Source organism: Ascaphus truei, chromosome 2 (assembly GCF_040206685.1).
Source record: "Ascaphus truei isolate aAscTru1 chromosome 2, aAscTru1.hap1, whole genome shotgun sequence".
Taxonomy (NCBI): Eukaryota; Metazoa; Chordata; class Amphibia; order Anura; family Ascaphidae; genus Ascaphus; species Ascaphus truei.
This window is the reverse complement of record NC_134484.1, coordinates 146,660,645-146,681,243: the sequence shown is the minus strand read 5'-3', so window position 1 is coordinate 146,681,243 and position 20,599 is coordinate 146,660,645. Positions and strand designations below refer to the sequence as shown.

Below are 20,599 nucleotides of genomic sequence, written 5' to 3'. Positions count from 1 at the left end.
TATCTGCCCGGGTGCACAGCAATTTAAATCATTCAAATCCACTGAAACAGGAAACCTGTAATGCAAAAAGTGGAATATAAAAACGCAACTTTTCAGTTCTGTACAGGGATCTTTATCAAGGGCTCTGTTTCGCTCTAGATAAAGGTCTCGGTTCAGGACCAAAATGTTGAGGTTGCTATAAAAAAAAAATACATATGTATGTGTATAAACAACAAAAAGAAGCGCATGCTCCTATAGTATGATCCATTTTGAAACATTTTTTATTATACAGCATGTATAGTAAAAGTGCAAAGAAGACCCCTTACAATATAAAAGTATAAAACCACATAACCAACGGCATGGACTTATAAAATGTGTCCTTATAATGTATAAATAGAGCAATTAGCTTATCTGGTAGTTTGAAATAGTCTCTGAAGGCGGCTAATCAGTGTTCTCTTGGTCTCCCTTGGGGCTCCCCCTACTGGCGTATGATGTAGAAATGTTAAGATGGCATTGCTGGATACGCAATAATTCCTACCAAAGAGTTTAATTGAGGAAACAGATAGGAAAAAGCAGGCACCAGCAAAGCAGGGGAAAAAACATCCAGAGTGAGTTATTTCATTTCATTCAATTTTGTCTCCATACCGATATATTATGCTGGGTCACTATATTGTGAGGTCCCTTACTACAGTGCCTGTGGGGACCCTAGTCCACTAGTCAGTTTATCTTGGAGCTGTGTGTGTGTGTGTGTGTGTGTGTGTGTGTGTGTGTGTGTGTGTGTGTGTGTGTGTGTGTGTGTGTGTGTGTGTGTGTGTGTGTGTGTGTGTGTGTGTGTGTGTATATATGCAAATGAGAAAGGTGAAAGGTGGGGTTGCAGACCTGTCTAAGACATGCAAATGAACATACAGTAATATTTCCATTTGCTATATTCTTTTCTGTGGAGGGTTTTTGTCACTTTTTTTACCCACCATAACCTTAATAATGTGTGGTGAAGACCTACTCTCAGTCTCAAACCAGCAGAGCCAGTAAAACCAACCTCACACTGAAGAGACCCACAAGGTCGAAACAGTCTGTCTGTGAGTGGGTTTACTGGCTTTGCAGCTCATCCCAAGCTATGTTTAAAAGCTGTGTTTAAAGCAGCATGCATTGGCTTAAGGGTTGTTCATGTAATGTGAGCTTGAGACACGGCGCTGTGTGCTCATTTGCATGTCATTTCCCAGAATCCCTTGCTGCAGTGGAAGTGCTGTGTCCTGGGTGATAATGGTGAAAGGCGGGGTTGCAGACCTGTCTAAGACATGCAAATGAGCATACAGTAATATTTCTATTTGCTATATATATATATATATATATATATGGAGAAGAGACATACAGCGCAGAACTACACAATATGTTAAGTGGAGGGGAATATACACACCACCAATAAAGCTAATACAGTATTATATAAGGTACATACCCTGGAATACAACTATCCCTATGAACTGCAGCCAATTAGGTCTGCGGCTCAACAAACGCCGCGTTGAAGGTGTGTAGAAGGTGTGTAGAAGAGTGACCTAGGCGCAAATCAGACAGGGAAAGAAGAAACACAAAAAAGGAATCATATGGCAGTATATCAAGTATCAAGGGGCTTTCGTGCGTTTGTTAATTTCAGTTGGTAAAGCAGCATGGCGGTTAGTGACCCCTCCTCCCTGTCCAAGCTCGCCCATCCCACCTTTTTAATTGCAGTTCTTGCTGAGCACCTGTGAATGACCAGTCTATTAATACAGTTCTCCCTCCATTAGAGAGGGGATGAGAACGTTTTGCAGGTGCAGCAGTGTTAGAATCTACACATGGGCCATACTGTGACGTTATTGTAGGCTTAAAATATGTTGCCCAAAGAATTGAACTAAATGACCCTTGCTTATGAGAAGATAAACAGATAAGTATTTAACTATATAATATGTAAAGTTAGGTCGCGCTTATAGTTGCGGCGACAGCGACGGCGCGTGGTGCCAAAACACATACCTTGATGTGCATCATGCTGCACATGGTGACCGCGACCAGGCGGAGGCACGACCGAGCGGCAGGATCCAGGAGAGACCAATTCATTTTTCCCTCCATGCGGCCGCCGCGTGACGTCGGCCAATAATGGCGAACCGCTCACATGACGTCATGGGCCACGTCTCCGCCTGTTGCATCCCGCCGGTCGCCTGCATACTGTAGAGTGCAGGATTCGCGTGAATTACGTCGTGCGCGCGCACTGCAGTCCTCACTATAAGCGCGGCCTTAGATGTAGCACTGAGGCTTTTTGTCTCTTGTTAAATTGACTTGAGCATGTTTCCTAAACTATATGAATAACAGTGGTACTATCTCATCCACATTGCAGCAGATTAATTTGTCTCTGATTTACTCCTATTTCATCAGTGAGATTTCCCTTTCGCAGATACTTGGTTTGTCAGTGAGTGGAACGTGCCTCGGGATTTCAGATTAGCTAAAAGAAGATTAGTGCTTATTCATTTCTCTTTACTGGGTCACGGTTTCAATCAAGATCTCTAAATCCAATCCTGCCAAGGCCATGGCATGCTGAGCAGAACAAGACATCACGGGGAAAGCATATGCAGGCCAGGAGTAAATACGTTCTTTGGGCGCACAGGCTACAAAGCCTTCACAATAATTATAATACTATTTCTTCTTATATAGCTGACAATGTACACAGCACTGCATATAAAATTCTGCAGGTAAAATAGGTTCATGTTGTGTGGTGGGGCTACTACAAGCTCTAAACAGATAGTGTAAGGGGGAAAAAGTCCCATAAATACATATAATATGGCAATATGTCCAGAAAAAACAGAAGCTTGACTGTGAGGGTAAGTATAACGCTGGATCAGTAAAGTCTGAAAATAGGTACAAGCAGGGTAGACGTCCACCAGGTATATCTGAGTGAGAGCTGGTAGGGATATGACAAAAGAGGAAATAATATTGTTGTACCTCTATGTCCCAGTCCAGTGTATGCCTCTCCGTCCTGGGTGGCTACGAGTCCCTTGGCTGTGTAGGGCACTGTGGAGACAAAGTGCCTTCCTCCTGTAGGTTTAGACCCGTTGGAGCTCCCGAGTGTCGGAGCTGTGAGGAAGCAAATCCTCACCTCCGATCCGTCCGGGAACGCTCCGTCAGGTCCCACGTGGAGACGTCAGCATCGGCATCTTCCCATCAGCCCTCGGAGGAGATCCGTATAGCGCGTCATCACCGCAACTGTGCGTCCGTCCAATCAGAGAAGCAAGCACAGAGAAGAATCGATTGGCATAGGACAGCTAATTCGAGAAAAAAGCTTTTTTTCTCGAATTAGCTGTCCTATGCCAATCGATTCTTCTCCGAAAATAGGTTCATGCCCTGATAAGCTTAAAACCTGAATTTGTTGCCTGAGGCACAAGGAAGTGTGTGTGTGATATAAATATATAAATATAAATTATCTGTGTCTCTCTATCAATCTCATCATGTTCAGCCCTTGTTGATCCACTGCTGGATTCCATTCTCCCATCTTATTTTCAGTCGTCATCTTGGACTTTTAACCCCATTCAGTGCCCAGGGTGTTTTCCACCTGCGTGGCCACACACATTTTCAAACTTTTGGTATACATTTGTTTTTGTATGATGCCTGTGATCCATTTCATATCTACCAATGAAAACTCTATATTGGGTTTTTTGGTTTTTTTTCAGCACATGTTCAGCTTTTCATTGGTATCTGTCTTGGGTGCATTGCATAGTATGTGACCGAGATATGTCATAAATATAAATATATATATATATTTAATATTTTCCCAGGTATCTCTAAAAAAAAAAAAAATTAACAGAAATTATTATTGCCCTATGTCTCCTGATTACAGTGATACTGTCCTAGATATGTATAGGTTTATATACTTGTTTTGGCCAATATGGACCCCAAATTAACAAGATTTGGCACAACTGAAATTTTCATGCCTGAATGTAAAAGATGAGTACCATCATTATCACGGCAAAACTCCCCCCGCTGAAAAATACCCCCACGTACATGCCCCAAAGAATGTAAGCGTGTGTAGCATGTCTTTCCCTACAAAAAGCTCTGTCTGCAAATCTTTGTTTCACTTCATTGTAACGTGGAGGGTTCTTGAGAGGTCCATAGGGAGACCAAATAAACTTGGAAAAGATGTGAGGGAGTAGCTGCCATGTATATAGAGAGATAGATACAGGTGTGTGTGTGTGTGTGTGTGTGTGTGTGTGTGTGTGTGTGTGTGTGTGTGTGTGTGTGTGTGTGTGTGTGTGTGTGTGTGTGTATACTTATACAGTGGCAAGAAAGTTTGTGAACCCCAATGATAATTACAGGAATTCCATCGTTTTTCCATGTTGACCTTCTTGAATCAAAAAGAGTCTTTTCTTAAATATCCAATAGGGTTTATATTACCAATTCCATGTCTTTTGAAACAAAATGATGTATGAATTAGACAAACAATGAGTAATTAGGAGTTAGGGTATGTGCAAAAGTAGGTGTAACCCTGGTTTTATCAGCTAAATTAAAGGGGATAATTAGAATTGGGTAGATCTTCAGGGTTGATATTGGGAGGCTCCATCCTATATAAAGATCAGAAATTGTGTGAGTCTGGTCTTCACCATAGAGGTGTGTCTAAACAAGTCATGCCAAAACAAATCTCTGAGGGCCTCAGAAAAGCAGTTATTGATGCTCATCAGTCTAGAAAAGGGTCACAAAACCATTTCTAAGAATTTGAGGCTCCACAAATCCACTGTCAGACAGATAGTCTACAAATGGAAAAAGTTCAAGACCACAGTCACTCTAGCCAGGAGCAGTCGTCCTACCTAAATCTCTCCAAATACAAACCGGCAAATCATCCAGGATTTCAGACAGAACCGAAGAGTAACATCCAAGGATCTGCAAGTCACTCACACCATGGCTAATGTGAGTGTTCATGACTTGACTATCAGAAAAAGACAGAACAAGAATGGGGTTCATAGAAGGATAGCCAGGAGGAAACCACTGCTCTCTTGACAGACGAGACATAGGTAGAACATTTTGGCCTCAATGAGAAACATTATGTTTGGTGAAAACCAAAGACTGTGTTTGAACAGAAGAACCTCATCCCAATAGTTAAGCATGGCGCTGGGAGTGTCATGGTTTGGGGCTGCTTTGCTGCCTCAGGACCTGGACGACTTGCCATTATTAACACAACCATGAATTCTGCATTGTATCTGAAGATTCTAGAGGAGAATGTCAGGCCATCTGTTCATGAGCTGAATCTGAAGCAGGTCATACAGCAAGACAATGAACCTAAAAATACAAGCAGATCTACAAAAGAAGGGCTGTAGAAGAAGAATTTCCGTGAAGCCACCGCCTCTACATTGGGTGGTGTCTCGCGTGGTCGGTGACACCATGCAGTGTCTCTCTTAACTGTAGGTGGTGATTTGGTCCCAGACCACTGGATGCCAGGATGCAGCTGGGTCCTGGCTGGGTCCCTCACACTTATGCTACAGGGGCAGTGTCCCTATCTCATGGGCCTGTTCCTGCAGCAACCACAAACTGAGTGGAGTCGGGGCCTAACAGGGGGTCTTTGGCCTAGTGCAGGTGCAACAGACACCTGCACATACATTGTCCCAGCTCCGACTGACGTGGCTGCAGCGTGTGAAAATGTATCTATCTCCCCTTGCAGAGGAAGTTGCAGCCCTATTGGCTGTTGCTCAGCATTTGACTGCAAACCCTTGGGCTGCTGGGGGTTGTAGTTCCCCATGCGGAGCCTATTCCCCTAATGGCTGCGGCTACTGCTGCTCTACGCATGCGCGCTCAACTCAATATGTCAGCCCCTGTCAGCCGTGTGTGTTGCGAAGCTCCCGGCGATCGGCTCGCCTCTCTAGCCGCCACCACAACCGCCAGCAAGGTCCCCCGCTGTAGCGAAGGTAAGCGAGGGGACCGGGACCCGAGGGAAAGACCCTGCTATATGTAGAAAGCGTTGGAAGGTGCAAGCCTCCATAGGAGAGCATTGTGAGATCTGGTATTCTTGAGGGGAAGGGAGAACTGTTTAAGTGATAATTCCACCTTCAAAATTCCACCTTCACCTTTTTGGGGGTTCAATAGGAGCTTGTTGGGTGTCCAGTATGTTTTACAATTGTTGTTCAGCTAGTCTTGGCTATTTGGAGGGTGGCAACCTCCTACCTAATTGTAGCTCACCCCCTCCCACATTTAAATGGTTAAGGGCTCACTCCATAGCATCTTCCACTCAGGGGAACTTGCTGGCTTGCAGTATGGTTGTGACAACTCTAATACAGAGTGCTTTTCCTGGTAATGTACAGGTTATTAAAAGCTTCAATCAAACTTAGAACTTTGCAACTAATATTGACAGATTTACTATAAATCATTCTTCCTGTTACTACACAGGTTATTAAGAATTTATATTAGCGTTAGGGACCCCTGAATTGTGGTCTGCCGTGCAGTTGGCTCAGGGGCTTACAAAAATTTTGGCCAAAAATGTTAAACTAAAAGACCATTTTACTCGATATTTATACATATATATTTAGGCACTGTACCGTGTATGAGTGTCACTGGATGTGCACTGAGCTCTGTCTGTGTTTTATGTTCTGTCTCTGATTTTAAATAAGTGATAATTCCAACAGATCCTGGCCATTTGTGCCACTGCAGGAGCGGAAGCTTTAACCAGTAGTAAGTAGCCAGGTGATGCCCTTTGCTGAGGGGATTATACCTAATAAATAATTAAAACAAGTTTACTCTGTTTACTATATTTTCATCTTGACACTGGTTACTGGTTTAATTATCTGGGCATTTCTAGGATTCCTCGCTTTGATTCTAAAACTTCAATTTAACAATATTGTGTATTGTAAAGACCACGCTATCACTGGATCAGGTTGACTGTTTGATGGATTCTACATAATGTCTATAGGTGAGCTATAAGAGCGAACCATATATATGATTTTCCTAATCCTTTCCTTCTTAGGAGGATTCAGTACACAAGCCCAATTACCAGCCAGAGGAAGTATCGCCAGAAACCGCAGCAAACAGGAAAAGTAAGTGGGCAAACAACACAGGAAACTAGTATTTCGCACTCACCCTTTGGATTTATTTTTTTTAGCCTTTCTGAGTTTTTAAATCGTTTTCTTTTCTGTGTTTACAGTTGGTTAAATAATTATAGCTGTGCTTCTGACAGCAACAGGGATCAGTTTTAAACACAAAATGTTGTATTGTTTAATGTTTTGGATGGTTCCTTTATCGAGGTAAAATCCTTCATATTGTGTTACATGCCGAGTGCCTTTTAAATGTGAGAATGTGGATGTTCGTTCTGTGCCCCATCTATGTGCAGAGAGCTGTGAGGGCTCCTTCCTGTATGATCTCCTTGTGCTAGTACTCTAGTAATGAACACTGCCCTGATTCATGTCAACTTCTTCATCTCTGCACCCTTTAAATGATCTAAACACAGGGCTTTCTTGGGGTATGCAGGGATACGCGTATCCCCACCTTTTACATACTGCTACTGTGTAAGTTATTAAGACAGTAGCCGTCTGTGCATGCGTGAGAGCTCGCTCACAAGAGTTTGCGCATGCGCAGGCAGCTACTTTCTTAATAACTTAGCCGCCTGCGCATGCGTGAGCTCTCGCATGGCCAGACTGCTGCTGCGTTAATAGCTTCTCACAAAAAGATTGTTGTAGGAGCACTGTATCCCCACCTGTTTTCACAGAAAGAAAAGCACTGATTTTTTTTTGCAATCACAGGCTATCCCTGCTTAACACAGCACTGCTGGATTACCATGTAACTGGCCACCTTTTATGGTTTTATGAGCTTTATTTATTGGTAAGCGTACATTTTGGTTTAGTTACAGTTATCAAAAGTGATGTTTTTCTTGGTTCAGAAAGGCAAAAAAACCTCCCCTGAGAAACTCTCCGAGAATAGATTTGTGGGCTATGGATGGTGACATACTGAAACCTCCTGCAGTCAGGCTCGCACTGTGATTACACATCACATTCTGCAGAGAAATAGATAAAGGAGGGTTTCCATGCTGGGTAGTGTACCTTGATAGAAGATATGTCTTATTTTCCTGTATTGGTTTTGTATCATTAAATATAGATTGTACTTCACTGCAGCCTTCTACTTGTGTGTAACACTGCACACATGTTTTGCTGTTTAATGTATTAATATTTTGTGTGCACAGCTGATTCTGTATGATTTTTCCTTTGTGTCTAAATTGATTTTTTTTGGTCGTGAATATTGGGTCTGTTTTACAAAAAGTTAAATATTGGCTTTGTATTTTATAGTGAATCGTAAGGTCTTTCATTCTTGACGTCATTGTACACCCTTGCCAACTGCAAAATAGAAATGCATAGTGCGCCGTACCTTCATTTTGAGCTTGTCCATTATTAGGTGAGAGATTGTAAAACAGTGTTCCAGCACCATATGGTATAAAAGGCCAAGGTGGAGTCTCAGATAAAGGTGTTTGTACATATATGAACGTTGGTTAAAGTTTTAACAATTGGATTTTAGCCAACAGAATTGAATCCTATTTTTCTAAAAGCCAAGTCATCTGTTGTAGAAGATGGATAGATCGAGCCGGCTTGTGATGAAACTTGCTGGGCTGCTTTCACTCAGTATTAATAAATATCTACCTTTTTAATCCGTAGCACCACCCAAGTTCCTGCCCATATCTTCCACGCCACAGCCCGAGAGGCGACAGCCACCACAGAGGCGCCACTCCATAGAGAAGGAGACACCAACCAACGTCCGACAGTTCCTTCCCCCGTCCAGGCAGAGCTCCAGGTCACTGGTAAGCAAAAGGAAACCAGGCCACGGGAATGGGGCATAATACTGCTCACGTGAACAAAGTTACTGTTCCCAAGAGTCTTCAAAACAATAATAATTTGGCCAAAATGTACTTCATCATTTTACTTTTAACCCATTCACTAATAATTAACATTTTACACTTTGCTTTGATGGGCTAGTTTTTGTCTCTCACGGTGGGAGACTTAAGCCATTCCGGCATTGGGGTAGACCACTAGCTTATCAGTCTAAGTTTGTGAGGCTAAAAAGAGGTATTGCCATCTTATACAATAAGTAACATTTGGCTTAGTTAGATAGAGGGTTTTCACCTCAGGGAAGAGATTTAATGACTCGGGTAAAGTAATAGATTAAAAATGTTCCTGCTCGTAATGTGGTTCCAGACATGAATACACAGTAGTAGTTGAGAAAATCATAATTATTCATTTTATTAATGGCGAGAAATTATTATATTTTGTACTTCACACAGTTCTGATGAAATGTAAAATGTCATTTTTAGTACTTGAATAAGAATTAGAAGTTAGTGCACTATGTATATATTTTCCTGTTTTTCATGAATCACGGAGAGTCTTTGCGCTGTGAAGTCCTGTGCTATTTAAATGGCAACACCAAGCAAATGCTGATGCCAGAAAAGCACAATTCTGAGGGACTAGTAATAAATATATCAATGTGCTTACATTTTTTTGCACCTTTTATGAACTGAAGAACAATTTTTACAAATACCTTGGCACTCTATGAAACACCCACCTAGCTATGCTACATACTGATAATTGCCATCCCTGCAATAGGATTTCCCTTTGGTTTTTTTTAGTAATCATTCTACATCCTATATAATTATGTATCATTAGTGTAACATTTCATGATCTTTTTAGGCCTTTTATTTGAAAATTGACAAAATAAATGACGTCTTCTTGAAAAGTAAAATATGTGTTATTTACGAAGGTTTTTTTTTTATTTTATTTTTAATGGTGGAGCCTCTGGCACCTTGCACAGGAACTCCAGGGTTCTATAGAGTTCTACTTCCTGTGACAATTGTTGACTACTAAGTGTTCTTTTGGCGCCCTCTGGCGAATGTAGAGTAGAAAGCAAGCTCTAGAGTAGAGCATTGCAGGCAGGCACATTGAGACTTTTAATCATACATTCACTCGTCAATATCGACCTGATAGACTCATCTCTGCATGATTTTGACTCCACCATAAGATTTATTTGAGATCTTTGAGGATTGTTGCAGCAGCGTTATCAGTTTGGTTCTTATTCCCCATCTTTCCTACGCTTTTTGTAAGCCCCTCAGTGCTGAAGGTGCCAGCAGCACGTTGCTTCTCTGCCCACAGTCGTCTTGTAGGTGTTCAGGAGAATGACTATGCGGTGATTCAGTCATGCCCAGCATGTCCTTTATTCTACTTCCTGTTTGTTATTCAGGTTCCTAGGATAACCAGTTTCTTTCCAAGGATGCCTTTCCGACTGCAATTTCCCACCATACACACAGCTTCACTGCTGGGCTCTCATCCTTTTGAAGCCGCCATATTTGGGGCAGCGGGGGCTATGTTTTATCTGTTTGCGAGAGCTTATGCCAGCAGGTGGAGAGTTCGCCAGGTTTGCCTCTTTCATCTTCAGATTGACTCTGGAATTGATGATAATCCCTCTCCTTTCAGTTTCCCTCTGGGTGGGAGCAGTGCCTCAGCTGTAATGTTTGAGCAGCAGTGGTACCTGTGCCCTCCCGTCTTGTTGATTTTACAGTGGGCACGTACCTTTGCGATTTGCTGCTCTTTCAATCATCCTATATAAAAAGTACAACCTAATTTGACAAAGGATAGCAAACTTCTAAAGCAACATCATTGGCTTCTCTGCAAATACACAAAATGCGCAGATTAAAAGTCCTACAGTAGCTGGTTTAACCTTGTGTCAGATGATGTTGCTCCATGACTGGCCTTCCAGGCGTATTTGCACATATAAGCATGTATGGTTGTGTGCTCATACATGTACATAAATGCACCCCCATGAAATGGCCATTAATGGCCTGAATTTAAAGAAAAACAAACTACAAGTTGCTATCTCAATGTAGTTAGCTATGGGGAAGCAGACATTGGAAATGCAGGGAAATACAATAGAATCGCCCCACACCCTGTTTATAAATCATGAAACCCCCACCCACCCCCAATTTTTTTTTTATATATATTTTTGAAATGTTGATTGCAACAATGTTACAACCTAAGCTAAGACGTCTGTGGTCCTGAAAGCGCACGCATAAAACATCTTAAAGTACTTTGATTGAATAACTGGTATCCGTGCCTGCTACAAAAATATAATTTGCAGTCACTTTGGAGATGTACAATAAAACGATTTCAGGTAACCGTTTACTGCCTTGTGCGAGACAGAGAGTGGTCATTTAAACGCTTGATGTTGCATTAATGTTTGCATTGTCCTTTGTTATTCTTTCCGATCTTAAAAACATTAGCATTTGACCAATCGAGTAACCAAATAATTCCACCCTTGCACATTTGTGATTCTTTCAGATTTGTCTTTTATCTCACGATTAACGTTGGTTTCTTCACAGAGGATCTGGATGCAGCCATTGAGCACTTTACAAAGTAAATCAGCTTAGGGTTGCAAAATAGAACTGAAATGATGCCCTACTAACCCTTTTCCCACTAGGCCTCACTGACCGCGAAGGAGCTAAGGTTTTTTTTGGCAGAAGGATAACCCACATTGGGGTTTCTTTAACCCCTTCAGGAGCCCAAAGGAAGTGCATTATGAACACATTCAGCGCTGTAGTTGATGAGAATTCATACACAGCTTTGCATTGCAACTCCAAGATCTACTATCCGTATTGGTCCTGGACAAATGTAGATTCGTTGTACGTTGTTATACCTTTTAGGGGACCAATATTATAGGTCTTTTGTAGATGAAATGATAGTGTACAGAGCTTTTGAAGCTTCATAGGTGTGTACAGTAAGTATGCCGTACATTTGAAGAAGAAACATAGGAGGTTTGGAAAGCTCTGAATGCTGTAACTTCATATATGAAGAACCTCATCATCGTTTCTGTAAAAGATATTGCAACCTACAACAAATCTACATTTTTCTATGTACTTCTAAGGACTTGGGCCCTTTATGTTGCAGAGCAAATGTTTAGGCAACTATGTCTATGGAGCATACGCTTAATATAATGAGGTTTAAATGTGGTGCATTGTGGTAAGAGATAGTGCAGAAATAACCAGCAGGAACGGAAACAGACTACAAGATGGGTGAGTAGACTATCGGAGACAGGACTCCAGTGATTTGTAAAAGGTTGTCCTTGTTCAAAAATAGCCAATAAATGAATAGTTCTTCTCCTGCTGGTTAAGCTCGTTCCTTCCTCTGTCTGAGAAACCCGATAAAGGTACAAAAAAGCAGCAAAGGTGCATTCTGATAAGTTAGCAGTGAAAAGGTTAGTTTGTACAAAACAAGTGGTACTAAAACAAGCGCTAGACCTAATACTAAGTGCAGTGCACAAAAAGCAGCCTGGTATTCTAATATGGGTATTATCTCAAATAATGCCCAAAAAACAATATAAAAATACAAAAATAGAAATATACCTGGTGCATGTGGACAAATAATCAGTGTACACTGATTATTTGTCCACATGCGCCAGGTATATTTCTATTTTTGTATTTTTTTTTTAAAAGGTTAGTTTGTGACTGAAGCGCTAGTGCTAATTTTAGTCGTTCGTTATATGGAAATAAACGTATGACTCTCACCCTGAAATAGGCTGGATATCTGTGTAGATTGCAAAAAAAAAAGTAAACAGGTTTTGCTTATGTCGGTAAAGATAAGAATATATAAGAGCGAGTCGAAGGATACATATGGAACAGCGTAATGTGTCCATGTCACAAATAGCTGATTTTAGTAAAAGTCAAATCGGGCCGTTCTATACTGTGTCTGCCGACGCGGCCATCCTGTACATTTCATCAGAAAATCCCCGTAGATTTCAGGACGGGACTCTTGTACCCCGCAACGTTGTGCATCGGTCTCTCTGGGATACACTAATAAATGGTCTGTAGATAGCAGTCACCTGTACAATATAATACTAATGATGGCGGGTAAACTGCATACTTTGATGTTTTCTGTAGAGCTTTTTACATATATTGTTTTTCCAAAAACTAGGCAACTCTTCAAGCCAAGGAGTTACCCATGGGGGTATGTTTGTTTTAAGCTATAGGCTCTCATTGGCGATTTAACTAGGGTGTTCTTTTCATATTTAACCCCTTTGGCAGTGGAGGATCTGGCTGCAAAGCATTGCAGACTAAGGGGGTGCAGTACCCCTCCTCCAACACCAGAGGAGTTAACATCTAGTTAGGTATAAGGGTAAGACTTACAATATGCGGTGACTTCTAAATGCTAATGTTTGCCAGGTGTGTTATCTCAATCTAAAAAATCACCTTGTCTAATTTAAAGGCAGAACACGGGGAGCATACAGTCTGCTTTGCTCAGACACTAGACGTGTTGCCAGAAATAAGAGAACTCGGATTTGCATGTGCCAAGTTAGGGGGCGTAGGCACCTTTGTTCTGCCTTTCACTTAAATGCACTGGTGCCAATCAACTTGTAAAACTAGATTGCAAATTAAAAGGAGGCTTTTATGCTGTGGTGCTCTAATGAGGTGTTTGTGTCGTTGGAAGGGCAGGCAAATGAAGTATGATCTGAAATAATTATGTTCAGTTTCATGTTTCACCATTATATTACTCTTATTATTGACATTACGCTATTCAAACAAAAAAACTATAGTTTGACATGTATTTGTGTGAGCTGAGTACAGGGAAATACAAAAAGAGGTATGCTCCCTTTACTGCCCATAACATTTGTATAGATCACTTACGTTGTACCACAGCATCAAATCTACCTCTTTTGGAGTGCTTACTAACTAACCATTATCTTCGGCAGCTCTGCTCACTTCAGACCATTGTTCTTTACCCTAAACTTATATTGGCAATAAAAGATGAACGGCAAAATGCTGTGTTAGAAGAAATTAAGAAAATGCTGTGTTTCCAGTAAGCAACAAATAAACTTTTTGATTGATCTGTTGTGCTGCAGAGGAGCTATGGACAGTCTTGCTACCCATAAATATTCTGTCCACATCACTTTAGGCCTTTGTTGTACTTTCTTACGCAGTTCTCCCTACCCCTAATCTGTCCAGTCCAAATTCTTCGATCTCTCTATACTACTAACAAAGGTGTCTGGTTGATGGATGCTCAACTTCCATTGGCTGCATATATGTTTCTCCTGCTAACTGTGGCTGTTGAATTTCAGGAGGAGTTTTGTTACCCAGTAGAGTGCCTGGCTCTCACCGTGGAGGAAGTCATGCACATACGTCAGGTGCTGGTGAAAGCAGAGCTGGAGAAATTTCAGCAACATAAAGACGTCTACAGTGCCCTGAAGAAAGGAAAGGTACATTCAACGTTAATTATCTGAGTTGTGAAAATAAGTCACCTGTTTGGTACATAAATAATTGGAGCTTCTGTGCATATCATGCAGACTCACTTTGCCCACTTTGCAACATGTACTGATGTAGCAATAAAATAAAAGCACATAACACCTTAACGTCCATTTTTAACAGCTGTTTTGTCATAGACAATGTAATTGCTTTGGAAATGTAGGCCTAAAAGTCTAACCCCCACAAAAAAAAATGTCAGAACATACTATAGTTGCTGTGTTCACTGGGTGCCTAATAGAAGGTCATACCTCACGGAGTAATGACTGCAGCGACAGGCCCAAGGTGGCAGTGCTGATAAACACGTGAGGCTTGGCTTGGAGTACCTTTGGATATACACTTAGCTTGCGAAGGGGATAGGAAGGAAGTTACGTGTTTAATAAACATGTAATTGTTTCTTATTTATCAGTGCGCAATGAAGAATATATTAACAGCTGACTTTCAGTGAGTATTGGGATATATGAAGAAGACTGATGTGTTTCTATCCCAGATAGCTGATATTGGCAAAAGACTATGGTGCACATTCATAAACTGGCAGTATGTGTTATCGCACCCATTGTGGCGTTGACTCCCATTGTCTTGAGTAGAAGATAACACTAGGAATGTGTTCTATAACCGATGCCGGCACTTGATGAATGCGCCCCAAAGAGTGCTATAAATTATCTATACGCTACAGACGGCAGCAGACCCAAGGTTACAACGAGTTACTGAATCGGTTTTAGAAAATCACAGTTAAAAAGTATCTGCAAATTGTTTTCAAATATTTTTAAACAGAAAACTCTACTGTTGGAAAAAACTGGGGCTGTGTAAGGCCCAGATCCACAGAGATTCATTATTGACTTCACACGGCGTTAAATTAAGTTAAGGATTTGTTGAGTGCTAACGGGGGTATCTTCAAAGCGCAATAACGCAGTGTTAAGTGCTGTTTTTCACTGGATAGGGCATTGCGTTGGCTTTAACGGATGTTGCCGCTAATGATATGGAAGAGAGGTGCTCCCACTAACCACACGTGTCCACAGAGCCCCGTTAAAGTTACGACCGGGATTAAACGAGATGTTGGTTATAGCTAAATGTAGCATTACTCACATCCAGACACTGTTTTTTTCAGGGTATGGATGAGTGTAAGATCACTGTTGGGTAATATATCGTTGTTAACGGGTTCTTTCCCTCTACAGTCTTCTCTTATTTTTTTAAAACTTTAAGTCAACACCTCTTCAGGGTCTGGATTGTAGTAACGCCAGCTTTGGGTAAGACAGGCTTAACGCCATGTTATTTGAAGCTAACGCAAGGCAGTGCTAATGATGAGATAATTAACGACTGTTATATATAGATAACTAACGATATGTTATATATAGAATAACCTGCGGGAATATAACATCCTGTAATGATTTTGATAAGTGCCGTTATGAGCTCTAGGGATCGGGGCCCAAGGGGTACTGGAGCGCTGAGGCTCTTCATTATCACTTCTGCAGCATCTCACTGGGGAGTTAAGAACAGCAGCATGCAATTTATTTACAACATTGTTCTAATAAAACAAGACGTGCAGCGTGGCTTCTCTTGGGTCCATGCCAGTGACATTAGAGGAGTAACGGACTTGCTGGAACCATCAAGACTTCAGAAAGAAAACAAAACAGAAATTGTCCATACTCCCTGAAACACATGATCACATACTCGTTCGAGACACAGCCAGCTCTTCCTTATTGTAATCGAGTGGTTTCCATCCTACATGTAGACTTGTAAGTTAAAGCGGCATAGCCCAGGCATCCTATCCATGCTCAGTTACCTCTTTATGACCTCACCAGATTCCAAGCCTCCCATTGGTGCTGAGCTGAATTGCCTGTTTCTTGGAATCAGTCTACTTGTGTAAGGGGTACCTTTATTCATTCTTAGTACCTCTGTACGCTAGGGTATGTACATCAGTGGTAAAAGATCAGGGACAGAAGTGTGATCTAGAGAGGTGGTGGGGTGGTTTGGAGTACAACTGCTTCTTAATTTATAAAACTAAATTTCTACTCTTGTTTGTACAGAAAAGGGGGAGTTATTTTAACTTACCTGTCTCACTATAGTAGAGTTCCCCAACAAGAGCAGTCTGGCACTTGTGCCTTTCTCACAAGACCAAAACCCCTTTCCTCTCTCCCTCTCCAGCAAAGTCCTATTTCTCAGTCTTTTCGCCAATTGCTGCAACATCTACGACTATGGGCCTCATGCAGAGAGCATCGAATTTTCAAATTGGCGAATTTCATAAAAAGTAGCTTTTTTGGAGAGTTTTAGTCTCCATATGCAGAAAAGTTCGAATTCTGCTATGTTTAACATGGATGCGTGTGGCGAGTTTAAATGGGAAAGATGCGCGCTTCAGAAATGTGTAAAGAAAAAATCGCGCATTTTTTGTCCCCTTTGCTATATATGCGGCGAGCGCCATCTTATTGCCAACTTTTCCTGGCGCGGCAAAAATGAGAAAATCGCGCCATTTTCCTGGCGCGAACAGCCGCTTCATGCCGTTCGTACCTCTCTGCATTCGGAGAGTTTTAAAAATGGCGAGATGGAGATTCTCGCCAGCCGCGAGGCGAGTTTTAGAAATAGAAAAAAAAATTGGCGCGTTTTTCGTAACTCGCCATTTTATGCAGTTTTCTGCGCGAAATTGTACAAAAAATGGCGAGTTTTGAAATAACGATGCTCTCTGCACGAGGCCCTAATTTCGCAAATTCTTTAGCCCTTTTTTGCTTTGCTAAATATTTAGCAGAAATACAGATTTTAAAAATAATAATTCCGAGCACATTTCGGACTGTTTCGCCCATATCTGCCAACTGAAGAAAGTAAAAACAAATTTAGGATAGGCTGCTGCTGTTGGTATACGTTTTCTTACACATCTTTAATTTCGGCTGCCATTCTATCATAATGTGACCTGCATGTAAAGTCCTGTCCTTTCATTCCCGTAGCTTTGTTTCTGTTGCCGAACAAAGAGGTTTTCCTTGTTCACCTGGTCTTATACTTGTCAGTTCTGTAAAAGGTAAGCTTATCCTGTTATAAAGCTGTATTTGTTTTTTTAACTAGTTTTGCTTATGTAATTTGTGTTATGCACAGTATTTGGTTATTGATAGCGTACGTTGTACTTTATAATAACATTATACAGATGCTGGTAAGAATCTAGTGATCCATGCAACGTACAAGTAAAGATATCAAGAATATATTGGCATATAAATGTGAAATTAAGTGTAGCAGAGGGAATTACAGAACTATGTGCACGTGTAGCATATACAGTAAATTGATGGGTGCATATGGAGTATCAGAAGGATAGTACGACAAAGTATATACAAGTATATATCTTGTGTAAATCTATTAAAGATGACCGTTATTGTAAGTACGTAAATTGGCTGAATGATTCCTGAGTAAGGGCGTCTTCTATCACTGCCTGAATCTGGGAACAGCATGGTTTTTGGTTTTTTTACACCATTTATTAATACAGACTGACATCTCCCTTTGTTTTCTCTTTTCTTAAAGACCTGTATGCTCACAGTGTTGCAAAAAGGTACGTTTGTAAAGATCTAGTACACATATGGTTCACGTTATTTTAGGAAGGTTACTTCAGATGTCGTGACGTTGTGTAATATCTTCTTTTTCTGTGACAGATGCGATTACCTTCCAAGCCATATTCCACGCTTCCCATCTTCTCCCTGGGACCTTCTACCTTGCAAAGAGGGGATAGTTTTTTGAGGCCGGAGAAGCCCTCCACCAGCCACCACCGCCCACTCAAAAGCTTTCCCAAGTGAGTGATGACCCAGACCCTCTAGTACATGTGTTGAACTGTGAAATGTGCAGAGCTAGGCCTGGCATATAGGTGTCTTGTAGACTTCATTCAACTCAATATTCAAAAACTATATGTTCAAATGACCTTACTCCGGTTATGTTTAACAACGGGGTGTTTGGTTTCTGTTCACAAAAAAACATTCAGAAGATAATGCACGTGGTCATTTCCTGATTTCATGATTTTGCCTTCTTGCCTTCTTGAGCAACGATGCAGAAGTAGGTTTACTGATGTCCTAAAACAGGCAGGCATGAGAAGTGTAATTTATTTATTTTTTTGTTATATTTTAGGTTGTCCTCAAAGTCCAAATCTGTGGACAAGTCAGATGACGAACTTCAGTTTCCCAAAGAGCTGATGGAAGATTGGAGTACCATGGAAGTGTGCGTGGACTGCAAAAAGTTTATCTCGGAAATCATCAGCTCTAGCCGACGCAGCCTGACGCTCGCTAACAAGAGGGCTCGATTAAAACGGAAGACACAGTCATTCTACATGTCGTCCACAGGGTCTTCTGAATTCCGCCCCATCGAGAGAACAATCAATGAGATCTGAGTCTCGTGCCTTTTTATTTTCTTTTTACTCGCTTCTGTCTACATGACTAACCAGGCTGTTGTCATTTCATGGGCTCGAGCAAGCTTGAATCCTGCAAAATAGCACACGTTTCGTTATTTTTAACGCACTCTCCAACTGGCTGCATCGAACAGTCTTTCCCAAACGTAGCAGCTGGTGATTCCTTTGCACTGGAAGAATGCAACTATTGCCTTTTTTTTATTTGTCAATTTGTTTGAAGACTTGCGCAGATTACGTGGACAGAACCTCTCTTGTGGAGGTCAGTGGGACAGAGTCTTGTGCCACCTGCAGAAGAACCCATAAGGACAAAGCTGTCACTCTTACCTCATTTAAAAGAGCACTCTCCTCACTGGAAGGAAAGAAGGAATTTAATTTCAGCATTGCGTCTACATTCATGTTTGTAGTTTAACCAATATCCGAATTGGCTGTCGCCAAGATTAGATTTTTTTGTTTAGTTGTCTGGATAAACAGATTGTAGTTATTTATACTGAGATATTTAGCTCTGTCCTTCAGGTATTATTTTTGTTGGATAAAGCTGTAGGGTGCTGGAACATCAATCCCTTAAAGAACCTTTCAGAATATATTAGCTCAAGACCCCCTAACATTTTTAGTTCCTCCCCTCAGTGCCAAATCAAGTCTTCCCATGCCAAACACCGATTAACTCCTTCACATGTTTGGGCATATTGTTCCCCTAAGAAGGATCCTCTTTTGTTTCTGTTGGTCCATTGCGAAAAGAGACCTTGGGGAGAAAATATACAGAATATGGTACTATATCTTCTACGCTGCTTGCTCCATCTGTAGATCTGAGGGTCGTTTTGCAGTGTTAAGGTTCTCTGGCCTTGCTTTGTAAGCATAGTCGATAGAAAGGTACTTGCATCGCTGTGCGAACTGTGTTCCTCCAGAAGCGTGGGGGAGAATACACTGTATAATAGCAATATATGTACGTGTACTATTCGTTTTGCTACAATACTCACACTTTGTGTGTGCTACATGAAGAAGGCAGTAAGGGTTGATGGTACTATATTGGCAAAAGTGATACTGCCAAACAAGTAAACAGGTCACTTCTATTTGTAGGCTTTTTTCAGTTACCATATTTTGGGGGGAAGGGGGAAAATGTACATAAATTACTGGACGCTGCAAAATACTGTAAGTATTGGGTTTTGCCATAGAGCTGGAGTGGCCAACTCAAGTCCTCAAGGGCCATCAACAGGTCAGGTCTTTGGGATATCCCCGCTTCAGCACAGGTGGCTCAATCAGTGGCTCAGTTGTTGAGCCACTGATTAATCTACCTGTGCTGAAGCAGGGATATCCCGAAAACCTGACCTGTTGGTGGCCCTTGAGGACTGGAGTTGGCCACCCCTGCCAGAGAGGAATAATGTAGCAGATATTGGACTGTAGCAATACTACATTTAAGAGTCCTATATGAAAAGTCCCAATTCCTCTTCACAGCCGCCTCATTTGCTGGTCAAGTTGTAGTCCCCCGAGTCACAAAAAATTGAAAGTGCATCTTGTAAATACCTGTATTATATTTATTAATAACTGGAATGTGTTCACGTGATGGACGCTAGCGATGACCAAGAAGATTAAACGCTGAAGGAAAGTTATATTTATATGTTCATTGACTATATAACAATCTGTGCAGGGTTGAGTGTCCTGTTAGAGATTCATGCTAGGAATTTGTGCTATGTAGATATTTTATGTTGGAAGAGCAGTGAGGATAAAGTTCACTCCTACATTATTGTTATTTTTTTTTGGCTGTGTTGAATCTGTTTAACCACCTTGTCTGTAACATGAAACTTTTGTTTAAACAGTGTTTTATTTTATTTATTTTTTCCCCCTAATTCCTTTGAAGCCAGAGGGGTTAAGGAGATTATTTGACAAAACCATGGTATTAGGCCGTGGTGAAGATCCAGCACTACATTAGTCTTGGGCTAGGCCCCCGCTGCAGGGATGAGGCCCACTACCAGGGTTGTCCTCTGCGTTCCATGGCCACA

The 20,599-nt window shown here is 41.4% G+C and overlaps 1 protein-coding gene across 7 annotated transcripts in view; it reads left to right on the top strand.

The window, feature by feature from the left end:
• SPIRE1 (spire type actin nucleation factor 1) overlaps positions 1-19,817 on the top strand; it is a 177,679-nt gene extending 157,862 nt beyond the window's left edge. For 3 of the 7 annotated variants that reach the window (XM_075585396.1, XM_075585397.1, XM_075585401.1), the window contains 8 exons: positions 6,944-7,013; positions 8,619-8,761; positions 10,192-10,365; positions 14,056-14,193; positions 17,173-17,243; positions 17,735-17,762; positions 17,863-17,999; positions 18,329-19,817. In XM_075585396.1, the coding sequence (XP_075441511.1) occupies positions 6,944-7,013; positions 8,619-8,761; positions 10,192-10,365; positions 14,056-14,193; positions 17,173-17,243; positions 17,735-17,762; positions 17,863-17,999; positions 18,329-18,587 (1,020 nt within the window). In that variant the 3' untranslated portion in view covers positions 18,588-19,817. Of the gene's footprint in view, positions 1-6,943; positions 7,014-8,618; positions 8,762-10,191; positions 10,366-12,914; positions 12,948-14,055; positions 14,194-17,172; positions 17,244-17,734; positions 17,763-17,862; positions 18,000-18,328 lie in introns of all 7 variants that reach the window. The other 4 variants (XM_075585399.1, XM_075585402.1, XR_012799079.1 and 1 more) reach the window with 3 other exon arrangements.
• Positions 19,818-20,599: the final 782 nt, after the last annotated feature.